At 33.5% G+C, this 15,802-nt stretch overlaps 1 protein-coding gene across 2 annotated transcripts in view; it reads right to left on the reverse strand.

Annotated features, from left to right (window-relative positions):
* Window positions 1-1,274: 1,274 nt before the first annotated feature.
* Window positions 1,275-15,802, reverse strand: part of LOC147070196 (poly(A)-specific ribonuclease PARN-like) — a 68,147-nt gene continuing 53,619 nt past the window's right edge. The window contains exons 12-13 of one of the 2 annotated variants that reach the window (XM_085949634.1): window positions 5,386-5,432; window positions 1,275-4,188 (exon numbers count right to left, since the gene is read on the reverse strand). In XM_085949634.1, the coding sequence (XP_085805760.1) occupies window positions 3,938-4,188; window positions 5,386-5,432 (298 nt within the window). In that variant the 3' untranslated portion in view covers window positions 1,275-3,937. The remainder of the gene's footprint in view (window positions 4,189-5,385; window positions 5,433-15,802) is intronic. The other variant, XM_085949635.1, reaches the window with a different exon arrangement.

Genomic DNA, 15,802 nt, shown 5'->3' on the forward strand with positions numbered 1-15,802 from the left:
CACTGCGTCTGCGCAGTAGCTGAATCGCCCGCTTTTAAATTCGCCAACAAACAGCTTGTAAAGTAGCTCAACGTCATTGACGCATAAATATGTGTTTATCATACGTTTCCACAGTAGAATAATATTTATGATATACCTATACATAATTAAATAGTCATTATAAAATTATAATCAATTCATCCAGGCGCGCACACGAGGGTGCTGTGGCGAAGGGTGGAAGTAGGCCGTGGAGATTTGGCATAAATAGTGCACACTAAACTCTGTTAGTCATACTTATTTGTTTTTATTGAACACTAATTATACAAGCAATATAGCCTTGCCTAGACAAAATTATAATATTATCAGTGGTAGGCTGTCAAGATCTGACAGAAATAATGCACACTTTTATTAGTTTCATATTTACTGTCCCACGTACTCAGTTGAACGGCACTCACCTATTTTATCAGTAAACATACAACCGATCTCAGTCACAGTCTTTAAAGCAGAGGCTCCCCATGGACCAAATGTCTCAAAACCCAGGACAAACGATATAATTCGGTGTCAAAGTCGTATTTTTTGGCTTTGTTGGACTCAAAAGAGCTGCTGAATCTGAATATCTATACAAAACATGTTAGGCTTTTATACATATAGCGTCAGGTTTTGACAATGTGCGCGTGGTTTTTCTTTGTAAGACGTGTGTAATTGTGTGTATGTGTTGTATTCGTAAAATGTAGAAATTAGTTGAAGTCTTCCGTTTTATTAGAATTAGAGTATGGAGTATTCGCCGCATGCCTTTACCAGTGACGTCCCTAGACAAAATGCCGCCCCTGCGCAGGGCCATAATGCCGCCCTATTTTTTATACAATATTTTTTGTCATCCGTGCTCGTGTCGTTTCTGGTCACCAAGGACATCGAAGAGCAACGGAAGTAAACTAGACATCGCGAACCCGACAAAAAAAATACAGTCCTGTTAAACCTTTTATGTTAGTTAATACATTTTGTTTCCAACCAATGAGCTGATTTTTTTAAAGGAAAGATTATCTTGGTTATTAAGTAGGTACTCAGCTTACTTAGCTATTTCTATATACTTATACCATATGATTCTCCTCGATTTGCCGCCCTTCGAGTAACTGCCGCTCCCAAGCAACGCTCAATCTGCCTACCCCCACGGGACGTCACTGGCCTTTACTTTGGCTAATAATTCTCCAATCACTCTACATATTTTAGGGAGAGGGATTGGATAATAGGCGAACACACGGTATATGGCATTAAAAGCCGAAATAAAAAACTATTGTGAAAAGGTAGATATTTATTTTCGTATGTAGGTATGTATGTAGTTATATACATTCAAATTAATATTTTTTTATTGTGTATGCTTGTTCATGAATTATTTGATAGAATAAATTTGGCATTTAGAAATAAAATACGTATGAGATTATTAGTAGCAAAATCAGTTACCTGAACTTATTATTTTTTTGACATTTGTAATTTTTTTAAGTATATTTTTATCATGCTTTGGTCCAGACTCAGCTCCATCCGCTAGTAAAATTTGGTTAGAAATTAGGAAACACAGCTTAGGAAACACACACAATGCAAGTTAGCCACTTGTTCAATCTATTGGGTCCATACTCCAACTCCAAACACACATTGAAACATTGAAAAACAATGTGTATTTGCCAGACCCATTATTCGAACCTGGGACCCACGACATTATAAGTCGACACGTTAGCCACTCGGCCATCGTGAGCGCTATGTGACTAATAACAAAATATGATTTTTATATAATTAGTATGTCTTTTAGGTCACTCTTCTTCGCTTTTAGAAATTATAATTATGTAATAATTCTGTACCAGAGAGCCAATTTACATAAAGTCCAAAAAGAGCACTTCACTGCAAGGAGCTGTAAAGTGCATAATTTAGGCTTTATATTTTTAATACTTTCGGGTTTCTGTTATGAATATTATCAAAATGTTAATTGGCCCAGAAATTTTAGAGGCAATATATCGAATAGGGATACACTGGCTCTGAGGTACTGATATTATGTATGTCCAGGCAAATACACAATTTACAATCCGACAGTTTTTATGGAAACCTCTGAATAAAAGTTTATGGAAGTACCTAACTCAAAAGTGATAAAAATAAATTTTAAATATTCATATGATGAATACCTATACAAATATGTTCTAAGACTAAATAAAACAATGACAAGTAATAACGTATACTTATCCTCACTACCAATTAATAATTGATATTAAAATTAATGATATCTATTACAATTATGAACAAATTTAAAAAGATATACCACATAGTTATAGGTCCAATACTCGGTCAGATACAACCGACTTAGAGAAACAAAAATAATTCTAACGAATAAAGAGGATATACCGGGGCTATTTGGGTGGTGGGCTATTCGAAAATTGTTAACTAGTCAATGTTGATGATTTTGAAATTTTGTAATAATCATTAGCTACAAATTGCAATGTAAGGCTATGGAATGGTCCTGCATTAAATTCCTCATAGATTTAAGCACTTTGTAAAGGATGTCTAGGAACATGTCGACAAAACCATGATTATTAATAAATATTTTATTTGTACAAATCGCTAACCAAAAAAGAATTACAATATGTTATATTTTGATACATAATGCAAGGACATTTCTTCTTCTTTTTGTGGACATCGGCGATGATTTAGGCAATTACGAGTTAATATTAAAATTAAACGTAAATTATTCTGTTGCTTAGTCATAAATGTTTTTAATTATATGAATAGCCAATTTTAACGAACTATAAATGTTTCAATAAAGGAATACCCGTCATTACCATAAACAGTTCAATGTCAATGTTTTAGATATTAATTCTCTTTATACTGAAGGTGATCCGAACAGCCCCAGTCTACCCAATGTCTCTATGTATACATATTTAAATTCACAACACATTTTTTTATTAAAAAAACATAAAATACGTATTTATCATTAAAAAGGAAAATACTGAGATAATTACAAACAAAGGCAGTCCTTATGGGCCTCAATGTAGGTAGGTACCTAAATAGACACGTTTGTATGGTAGGTATACGTAGAAATATTGACTACATAAGATAGGTAAGTATTATTTAAAAAAACAGTTCATTAAAAATGTTCGGGATAAACAATCCATAATATCGCATTTTGCATTCAAAGTTGATTTGTAGATAAAATGAAGTCGGTCGATGTCGTCGTCGTTTTGGAGGTGATCGACAACTGCAAGTTTATTCAGTCGTGTCTATTACCATTCCGACACAACCCGACAGTTTGTAAGTTGAAATTGGTTTGCAGTCATATTATTTCGTTAACTATACTGATAAACTAAAAAGTCTTACATACATATTTTGGGTAACCGGACAAAACAGAACATGACAAAACAGAAAATGACAAAACAGAACATGACAAAACAGACCATGACAAAACAGAAAATGATAAAACAGAACATGACAAAACAGAGCAGTGACAAAACAGAACAACCAGGGGAAAAATGAAACATTAATTTTTGTGGAATCTATTTAGGTTAGGTCATTATTTCGTTGTACCTAGTCACCCAATCATTTTGAACATAATTATATTGATTAAGATGAGATATCCTAAGCTTGCCGGCAAAGTCCCGTTTATTTGAGGCTTTCTAGCGATTAGAAATGCAAAAATTAGGTATATAATTTCATTTATTATGGCGTATTGAAAATCTGTGCTATTAAAAATCTATCAATATAATAGAGATAGGACAATTTCAATATTAAATTTATATTTTTCCTGAAAGGTCATAGTTATATTTATCGTTGTTCTGTTTTGTCACTGTTCAGTTTTTTCATGTTCTGTTTTGTCATGTTCTGTTTTTTCACTGTTCTATTTTGTCATGGAACCATATTTTGCAATGTTGAAACCTGTGTCATCCGTTTCAAACAAATAATAATATTAATATATTGGATATCTCTATGCCCAGTCGTCATTTTCTGGAAAGACCCTCGCTTTTTTCTTCTCATTTCTCTTCGGTGTATTTGTTTTAGATCTCGGCTCAGTCGCAGGCGGTCTTTGGTGTTTTCCTCTGCCTACGGCCGGCTGGTTTCTGGACGCCATTCGTCGTTTCTTAGCGGCCACCTCATCATCGTCGACTTCCATGTCTTTGGAAGCCTTTTTAGGGGTTTCGGGCATTAACGACATTGCTGCGATTCCGAGGGCCGAATCTAAACAAGATAAAAAGTAAGAGGCTTAATATAGTCTCAATGCTCTGTGGTTTAACATTAGAATTATAACTATATATATATCTATAAAGCAGGAAGTCCACAGGACGCGGAGTGTCGAGGTATGAAATTTACTTGGTGTTTATAATGCATTAGGTACTCAACGTACACGAAAAGCAGACACTCACCAAACTTCCCATATTAGTAACACAGTAGTAGCATTTATTATGTTTAAAAAAAGAAATACACAATTTTCCATTAGTTGTGAAAATTATAAATTTTGGTAATCTTTTGGTCACTCGTTGCATTATTCTCCCACCGTGCAAAGAGCCTACTGCTCGATGGCAAGGGTAAACCGCGGCTCAGCTTAAAGCGCATTGAGGCACATCTTCTGTTTCTCTTACTCCTGTGGCAGATCGTGAGTGTACGACTATTAATTGCTATTTTGAAAACGACTTTCACGTAGCTGGTAAAGGAAATAAAAATAGGAATAGTTAATGCTTCCTCTTCAAAATGTCAATGAAATCTTATTTATGTAAGTATACTACAACTGAATGTATACGCTTTTAACATGTTCAGGCCTCAATTCCTATCGGTCTTTAGTGCGATCGACCAAAATGCATTCCTCGATCGACGTGTTGGCAGTGGCGAAGGGTGGACATAGGCTGTGGAGATTCGACATAAATAGTACACACTAAACGTTATCAGTACAATTACAGTATTGTTGGTATATGTAGGAACGATTTGATGGCGTATTTTAAATATTTTAAAGACAGAAGAATATTTTTTTATCTACTATCTAGTAAAAACTAACCAATACCATCTGCAATTTGTATTCTGAGTTCAATGAAAACAAATATGTATAAATATGACTGACAAAGTTTAGTTTGCACTATTTATGTCGGATCTCCACAGCCTATATCCACCCTTCGCCACTGCGTGTTGGACATGTCTGTTGTAGGGGACTCGAATTCTTTATGAAGACGTTGTATCGTGCTAGTGTCACACGAGTATCTCCCGTGTAAAAGGCTAAATTTCTTTTTAAATTAACTCGGTATTCGTCACAGCTGTATCGGATACGTGAATCATCCGTGTGAAACCGTTCTAATTATTGTGAAATCTATCTTTTAAATCTTTTTCGGGTAGCATTATAAACAGTAAAGACGTCATGATTACAGATAAATTCAGGGCTTTTCCTACCTCTGGGCACCAGCTCTGGTAACGCCATGTCAGTTGCGTCTCTCAAGCTGAAACAATAGAAAAAATAAATATTATTTTATTACCAAATAAAACCGGTTAAGAAACGTGATACATCTAGATTCTAGATACGGCCCTGCCTTTGGCGCCAGAAAAATACGTAAACAATACAGGGGCAGACTTTTTATAATTGTAATTATCTGATAAATGCATAGAATTTGGACTATAAATATAAGGAACTTATACGTTATTTCTGTTATGACATTTAAAATTATTTAGCAAACGCATGGTTACGTTGGTAAACTCCACAATTAATATGAACCTCGATTAGTTGGCATTCCGATTTTATCATTCACGTAATATGGCGACCATGTTAATGTCTATTGTGATTACTGCTTACTTACTTGAGTGCATAAACGGTAATTTTTCAACTAAATAATAATGCCGATATGTATTATTACTGGCTGATAATCCACTCATCGTGCTGGATTGTCTTTTTATACACCTTGCAAATTGGCAAATAAATGTCATAGTGGGAGCGTGAAGTTCTTTTCAAGTGAGCTTGCATTCAGTGCAAAGTCACTTGTAGCTAACTTCATACAACGACCGGTGATCCTTTTTTGCTTCAATTGCATTTACTCAGGCTCTATCTGTATAAGAGATTTACAACATCTTTGGATAAAATAATTGTGATCAATGATCATCAACAAAATAATGTACGATAGTAATGTACATTTGTTATAATAATTACACCTTGGTCATATTTGATCGTGTTTGTTATATTCACCATTTGTGGTCCCAGTTGTCACTAAATATGCAATTTAAATTATATAAGAGCCCACATACCATACCATGTCACGGTAAAAAAAAAAGAATTTTGACTATCTTTGGGCGCTCAATTTAAACTATATATAAACGTTGTGGGAAATATATACATGTCATTACTGTGTCATATCTTTGATCATACTAAAAATCAACGTTTTTAATGATCATATAAAATATATTAATACGAATGAAAGGAATTATTATTGTAAGCACATTTGTTTGAAATTGAGAATAAAGCCATGTTGTGGTACATCAGATGTACTTGATTATAACACCTTTTTAAAATTATACATACATAATACCTACCTTTAATTTGAATATAGATTGTATAACAATATAGAGTGAAATTTATACTCGGTAAAACATTTGTGTTTACAATTGACTCGCAATTATGGAGAAATTTCAACAGTTTACGTTCTGTATTTGCAATATTTTTTACGTTGGTTTAATATAAGTATTATCTTATGATTCACGAAATAATAATGTTTTTTTAATACATCGGTACTGTGATGGCAGACGGTTATAACTTTTTTTTTGGTTTTTTCACCATTTAAGTTATCTTCCATAAATTGTACATTCTTTGATGTGGTAAAATATTAGAACTGCAACTGTATCGGTCACGTCATGTTAATAAAATATATCTGCATCTGAACATGTGTGAAAAAAGTTCATATGGCAAAAAGATATATCTGCTTAAAATGCAAGATAACAATAAAACTTCAATCTTAACAAAAGTAAAGTTTTGTGTTGGGATGCTAATTCCACTTATTTTGATATAAAATCCTTCAAAATATGTACCTTATAAACCAACTTGTCAGACTGATTTCAAATCTTTGTTTTTGCTCTCCTGTAAAATAATTGTGTAAATAGCAGTGATAACCGTTTGGCATCACAGTACCGACATAATTAAATAAATATATGTATACCATGAAATGGGGTGGATTAAACCGATTCTATTTTCAAAATTAACATCTACACGGCTGGGACATGTGTTTCGATGCAGCCAAAGAATTAGAGTGGATATTATGGTCATCTCTCGTATAATCTCAGTTACAATATATGAATTTCTCTAATTCCTGGATTGAAAATTCTGTCCAAGATTGCAATCCCTGACAACGATGGTACACTCACCGCATACCCACTGTACCGTGACTTATCGATCTATGAATAAATACTATTCTAAAATTATTTGCGCTGTGGATGTACGACTGACCAGAGGCGGAGTGAGTCCAATAATTGATGTGCTCGCGTGCGCACTGTTTTAAATAAACCAAAGTGTCTGAGCTAACTTTGCGAGAAATTGTTTTAAGCATGTTTCAACACAACGAATCTGTTCCACTTCTAGCATTTCAATTTATCATCGACACATTTTATACAATAGTGCCGTCGGCTGTTTATCTACCAATCAATTCGCTCGCCATATTGTTTTGTAGGTAGACACACATAGTGAAATCATTGAAACAAGGGCAAGTTTAAGAGTTCGCAAGCCTGAGTTATTATTTCATAGGCTTTCTTCTTCTTTTCTGACATTACAGCCAGTGCTGAACCTTTCCCCCTTTAAACAGACTTGACGTAGGGAATAACAAAATTGGTTGTCTTTGACCGTCCGTTGGTAGAATTTGAAAAACCTCGGATAACGTATTTATTTGAATAAATTTGCATGAATCGCCAACGGATCTAGCACTCACCTGGATAGTGAAAGACGTGACTACTTCGAATCTCACTCCGATTTTTTTCTATGATTTCGTCTTATACATACATAGGTAATTTTGTTGGTTTGGTTTTAGTTTAGATGGCGAAATTTGACTTTCCGGTATTCCAGGTTCACGTGATCTCATTGAGTCGTCCACACGTATCGCGCGACAAGCGCAAGCACTTGCCAAACTATCGACAACGCGACGTTTTCATGGCCATTCCAAAATTAATGACAACCGCGTCGAGCTCGAAACTACAGTTTTAAGGCCATTTCAAAATAAATCACGTCGCCTAGGTTGTAGAATGCCAAGAATAAATAGTGCTAGTATATCACGAGATATTAAAACTCAGGAGCCGTATGCCACGACTGAACTACGCTTCTTTTTTATGCCAATTAAGGGGGATCCTATATGCCAACAGAGAACCTAGCGGAAAAATACGAACCTTGCAATTTGAGATTTTTTTTTGATAATTTACAATTTCAACTGTATTAATTAATAAATATGTATCTGAAAACATTAAAAAGATTTTTTTTTAATTCAAAGATATACTTAAAAATGTAAAAAAATGTAATAAAATGTGAATTCGTTGCAGGGTCACATCTTATTATTACATTATATTTTATGGTCATATTTATCATTAAAATTTAGTTTATTAAGTTTTTATTTTTTTGACGTTTAGATTTTTGACTAATTCATCGTTTTCATATTTTTTATATTTATTTTAAAAAAAAAACACCGATTTTTATAAAAATATAAATGTGTATAACTTGACATCCTTTTTATTCATATCAAATCAAGCTTCAATATTGGGACCATACCTAAAATAAAATTTGATATAAATAAATATATTAGTTCTATGGAATCGTCTGGTGGCCGCACCAAATTTCACTTTTGTTGTGATTGAAATAATTAAAGCTAAATTTTATTTACTAAGAAAATGGATCAATTTATTTATAGACAAGTCCATCCACGATAGATTAAAGGGTTTCTAATTATTAGGTACCAATGAATATGGCATAGTTTGATTAGTAAATAAACATAATATAAATAACATACCGGGTGTGGAAAATATTGAAAAAAAACACTTTTAAAATAGCAGTTTTCCTCCACACATCGACTCCACTCATGCCTTCGTAAGGTGAGTAAAAACAGTCCTACGCAATAATCTCGTCCGTATCTTCAAATATTAATCATTTCTCTAAATTTGTGAATATCTTAGAGGCCGCTTTTAGCGATCATCACTGTGATTCGCATGTAATGCGTTACGAGAGACGGGCGCCCCGTAATTCAGCCCGTGGCAGATACAGCGTGAAAATTAACGAAGTCCAATCGTAAAATATCAGTTCGACTCGTTGCGGGGGGGTCCTTTCGATCGAAGGCCACGGACTGCACTGGAAAATTTCAATTGAGCACACAACTCTGGCGTATGTAATATACAAGATTATTTATGACAACTTTTAAACCGTTCGCTGTTTCTAAAAACGCTGGATTTGATACCATATGCCAGATGTATATTTCGCAAGCTGGATGTTAAACTGTATCGAAAAATGCTAGATTTAACGTCATGTACAAAATGCATATTTTAAGCTGTTTGTTATGTCAAAAAACTATAGATTCAACACAATCTCTCAGGTGAATATTTCGCAAGCTAGATTTTAAATTATTTACTGAGTTGAAATACACCAGATTTAACGTCATGTGCCAGATGCGTACTTTGGAAGCTAGATTTTCAGCTATTCGCTATATCTATAAAACGCTTGATTTAAAGCCATAAACCTATTTTGTAAGGTAGTTTTAAAGTTTTATGTTGTTGTAACAAAAACGTTAGATTTAACGCCATGTGCCAGATGCGTAGTTTTCAAGCTAGATGCGTACACAACAAAAATGTTCGATTTGGCAAGAAAAAATAAGCTGGCGCACACATTAGTTGAACACTTGATTTGATGTCAGACACAAACAATGCGTTATATAATAATATAAAAGGGGTATATCGGCTTATAACCGTGTCAAAACCATATCTCTGTCGGATCAATAAGTGGGTGCGGTATGCTTAGAGCGGCATTTTACGCACGATAGCACCTGGCCGTACAAAATCGCTCTGCCTTTCGTCCCGTCGACACTCACATACTTCGATAACTCAAGAGCTGTACCAGGTAATGATTAATTATTAACACCTTGCGTAAAGCATTTTTATAACTACTCGCAGAAACCTAGAATAAGTATATTAATATCCAATATATTATAAAAGCTATAATACGGCTGTCTAAAATTAGAACCTAGTATCGTCATCATTTATGGCACAACCCTTGGCGGGTCTTGGCCTCCTTCAAAAACTTCCTCAATCCTGAACGATCTAGCGCCGACACTCTCCAGTTGCTTTGACCGAGCATTTTTAAATCTCCTGTGGCGCAGTCCAGCCATCTGAATTTCGGCTGTCCGGGACTTCTCTTGCCCTCGGGGGTTGCGTAAATAACCCGCCTTGCTTGTATTCTATACACGTGGCCGATCCAGTGCAGTCTATGCATTTTCATATGCCACACGATCTTTTCGCCCCTATATTGTTCTTGAATAGCCCCAAAGATTCTTCTCAAAACTCAAAAATATCTATATTTCTCTCATCCTGTTTAGAACCTACTATAATAAGAATATATTGTGACCTCACCGGGAATTGGATCCAGAGCCCCCGGATGAAAGGCCAGCGCACTGGAATACGAGGGCCGCTTTCTTTGGTGTAAGTATTGTAACATTTATTGCATTATCTTATTAGAGGAATCGATTCCAGATCGCTTAGCTCACGACGCGGAAATCTATCAGCCGCGATGGCCATTCAATAGAATTCGATATCCTCGTTCCACATTCCATAGCTCGCCTGGAGCTTGGACGTTTAAAACATGACATCTTAAAACATGCTAAGGTTCATATAAAGACTTGTAAAGTGAACGTTGAAGACGTACGGTCTCTAAGCGAAACGCAGCCACAGGGACGTGCTGGGGTAAGTTTTAGGGAAACATAAAATGTCGAATTTTAAACCGTCTTCTTTGTGCAGTAGGTACGCGGACCAAAATTATAGTGCGATTGATAAATAAAAAAATACAAAAAAGAAAAATGGAAGGTTAGTTATGTACGAGTGGCGAAGGGTAGAGGTAGGCTGTTAAGATCCGACATTAATAGGGTATAGATAACTTCATTCAAACGTATTTTTATTTTCGTTGAACTAAGACTACAATGTGTAGATAGTGTTTGTTAGTTTTTAAAATTCAATTAAATCCTCCATAACCAAACCATAATAGTTTATGTATGCCATGGGCGATCCGACAAAAATAGTAGACAGTTTTTCAGTCATACTTATTTGTTTTCATTTAATTAAGAATACATATTACTGATGGTTCTGGTTAGTTTTTTTTGTTAAATTATGAATAGATAAATTAATTTGTTTTGATATTATCTACTATGGCATGGATTACGCAGGGTTTAATTGAATTTTAAAAACAAACACTATGAAATTCAATGAAAACAAATACATTTGACTGACAAAGTTCAGTGTGCAATACTTATGTCAGATCATAATAGCCTACCTCCACCCTTCGCCACTGGTGGGTAGTATTCTTGAATATGGATCCACTATCTGGAATTCTTCTGAGATTTCCTATAAATTTGTTTCAGAACGCGTCCAGGAGATATTTCTTTGACATCTTTATTTGAACGTATATGTACAAATATGTTTATTTTAAATAAATAATTGACAAAAAGTTAACACTTATTTCTATCCATACGACAGTATAATAATATAATAAAGTGTATACGTGGTGATAAAAATAGACTGCAAGCCACTGCCGTCCTATCTATCCGACACTGGTCACTCTTGTGATAATTTAAAATACTGTTTAATGCTGACATGACATGCTGAACTGCGATCCAGGCTAAATGATCGAATGTGCATACGAACACGGGACATCGGCAGTAATCGTATGGTAAATGCTAGCGATTTTCATATATTAAGTGTCCAGTATCTACTTGGCAAAAAGATACCGACGAAGAATATTAACACATATATTGCAGTGGTATTTAGTTATAGGTATAATAGAGATTGTGAGCTAGAATTCTTGAGAAATTATAATAACAAATAATTCAAATTCCATCTGTTGATTCTCTCTTGTTTCTAGATATTATATTCGGTCGAGAAATATTTAAAAAAAAAAATGCACATTTAGCAAGACATAATAATTATAAATTAACCAAAATGTCTTTGGGCTGTACCTTTTAAAAAAAAATAAAAAAAAAATCGGTTAGGTACATGTTCAAACACGCGCGTTAACATAATTTTACTCCCTACTTTAATTATAGTTTGTCAATTTATGGCTACGGCCGTATGTTGTAGCTTAACCACTAGGGAATGACAAAAGAAATGGCGTATTTCAAAAAAACACTACCTTATTCTTAGGTCAATAATTATTATAAAGCAATCATTATTCATAAGATGTTTATCACACTTGAATAGTCAAAGACATAGCTTATAATAAGTATCTTAAAAATCATATTCAAATGTGTTAATCTTGCCGATTTTTTGAATAATAAAATGCCTAATTCTTGTCAAATTTGGGATCACAGAGATTATCAATATATTTTTTTATCGTGAATATTTTACAAAAATTATCTCGTAATAAATTATACTAATGGTTTCATAAATGCGTTTAAAAATTAATAAACGTAAAAAATCTTAACACCACTGCACAGTTATGTACCGAAATATGACTATATTCTAAAACATTAGAGCGAGAGGTTTAAAAGAATACTATTTTATGTAACAAAAATACTGTATGCAGTCATCAAATGTTTAAAATAACTATAAAGGATAATAAGGCTTCAAAATTATATAAATAGATTATCTACAACGTTTAAGGGGTGTCCAGGATCATGGTTTGAAAATACAATAAAAACTCAATTTTGACCTTCGACGAGCATGTCCCCCCTTAATAACAAAAAAATAATACTAAATTAATTTAGACAAATAAGGGTTTCCATTTGTCACGATTTTGGCTTTGGTTTGTCAAGACAGCAATATAGCAGTCAGGATTTTATTCAATTACTAGTATAATAACCAGGGAACTCAGAAATAATAACTATGGACAGATTTAACCTCGCAGAGACATCGGGGCGCAATAAAAATTATAAATCGGAGAATGTGGACCTCCACAATGCGAAGGTTGAATTAATACATTTTTTAATTATACGATGATTATTCGCGCAGTCTATTGGGCCCTTGCACTGAATCAGATACATAATGAAAAAATATCGTGATATTTCTTTAAACAGCAGCGGATTCGAAATCGCGACCTACGACTCTACGCGCCAGGCTAACGTGGGTGCCATTACACGTCATAATCCATTACTAATAATCGAAATCAAATAAATTCAACATTTTAGAAGCTTAATAGCGCCTGTACACATGCATGGAATTACTGTCGGCAATTGTGCTTATTTTAAACTGTCATGACAATAACTATTTACACGTAAAAGAGCTGACTCTCCATGCACGTGTACAGGCGGTATTAGATGAAGTGAACATGATGAATGTTGACCAATGGTGTTGGTGATTTTAATTCGTGGCCCCTGTGAATACGGGGGCAACGGGCTATAACCAATTTAGCTATAATAGTATATCTATACCCACCCATACCTACTACGCTATAATGTCGACCAAAACTAGCTCTTATTTTGCTTTGAAATGCAGTTTCATTGACCCACGTATGTCATGTATTGACTATAAAAGGTATTTTGTGATATTATCTGACTTTTGACTGACCGAGTAAGCGACATCTTCTGGACCTGATGAGAGGAATGAAAAGACATTCAGGCGATATCCATTTTGATACAGCGTAAATCCAGTTATATATCGTCAACTATGAGATATTCAAATAACTACATAATAATAATGACGCTGTGGTAATCTTGCACGAATAACCCTTGAATAGGGATTGAGAAATGCCCGACAACCAATCTTGAAAATAAAATGAAATGTTAAAAATTAAATAGATCGAGCCACTTATCTTATTCATGCGCACTTTTTGTATTAAAATACTCAATGACGATTTTGCTGTTTACTTGCATACCTACTGTCATTTGCAATTTTACATAATTTTATAACTACTGTCCGACAACATTAATTAGGCGAGAACAGGAAGTCGCCCTTGTCGCATTTAGAATATTTCTCAGTGTTGTCATTTTTTGAGAAAACATATCCGCGAAATAAGGTGTTAGTACATTTTCTTAATACATTTTTGTTTTAGTACATTTTAAGTACATTTTAAGTACATTTTAAGTCTAATTATTGTTCAATAAATATCAATAGATTTTTTTTTTCAAATAATTTCAACTCTTAATTATTACTATTATATTAGGTAGCGTAATTATTGAATTTGGAAGGAAATGTATCATTGAACCCACATTAACGGCCCACGTGCTCGTCGTAGGTCAAAATTGAGTTTTTATTGTATTTTCAAACCATGATCCTGGACACTCCTTAAACGTTGTAGATAATCTATTTATATAATTTTGAAGCCTTATTATCCCTCATATTTATTTTAAATATTTGATGACTTTATATAGTATTTTTGTTACATAAAATAGTATTCTTTTAAACCTCTCGCTCTAATGTTTTAGAATATAGTCATATTTCGGTACATAACTGTGCAATGGTGTTGGGCAAGATTAACACATTTGAAAATGATTCTAAAGATACTTATTATAAGCTATGTCTTTGACCATTCAAGTGTGATAAACATCCTATGAATAATGATTGCTTTATAATAATTATTGACCTAAGAATAAGGTAGTGTTTTTTTGAAATACGCCATTTCTTTTGTCATTTCCCAGTAGTTAAGCTACAACATACGGCCGTAGCCATAAATTGACAAACTATAATTGAAGTAGGAAGTAAAATGATATTGACGCGCGTGTTTGAACATGTACCTAACCGACATTTTTTTTATTTTTTTTTTAAACGGTACATGTTCAAACACGCGCGTTATTATCATTTTACTCCCTACTTTAATTATAGTTTGTCAATTTATGGCTACGGCCGTATGTTGTAGCTTAACCACTGGGGAATGACAAAAGAAATGGCGTATTTCAAAAAAACACTACCTTATTCTTAGGTCAATAATTAATATAAAGCAATCATTATTCATAAGATGTTTATCACACTTAAATGGTCAAAAACATAGCTTATAGTGAGTACCTTTGGAATTATCTTCAAATGTGTTAATCTTGCCGATTTTTGAATAATAAAATGGCTAATTCTTGTCAAATTTGGGATCACAGAGATTACCAATATAATTTTTTATCGTAAATATTTCAATATAATAATGTCGATATAAATTATACTGATAGTTTTATAAATGCGTTTAAAAATTAATAAATGTAAAAAATCTTAACACCACTGCACAGTTATGTACCGAAATATGACTATATTCTAAAACATTAGAGCGAGAGGTTTAAAAGAATACTATTTTATGTAACAAAAATACTTTATAAAGTCATCACATGTTTAAAATAAATATGAGGAATAATAAGGCTTCAAAATTATATAAATAGATCATCTACAACGTTTAATTAGTGTCCAGGATCATGGTTTGAAAATACAATAAAAACTCAATTTTGATACTTTTGACATGTCCCCCCTTAACTGATAGTATTGGTGCAGGAATTTTTTAATGAAATAACTAGAACACAAATTATGACTAAATAAGTAGAAATGAAAGATATAACATATTCAATATTATATTGATGACCCAATCACATGTTTTAGAATTTACAAATGATGTCTTTATATCGTATTTTTAGTCAAATTGTTGTAGAAACACATACTGTGAAAATAATTTTCTATAAATTAAATTATA

This window comes from Rhyacophila brunnea, unplaced genomic scaffold, assembly GCF_057557595.1.
Source record: "Rhyacophila brunnea isolate RB1 unplaced genomic scaffold, BYU_Rbru_1.0 scaffold_22, whole genome shotgun sequence".
Classification (NCBI taxonomy): Eukaryota; Metazoa; Arthropoda; class Insecta; order Trichoptera; family Rhyacophilidae; genus Rhyacophila; species Rhyacophila brunnea.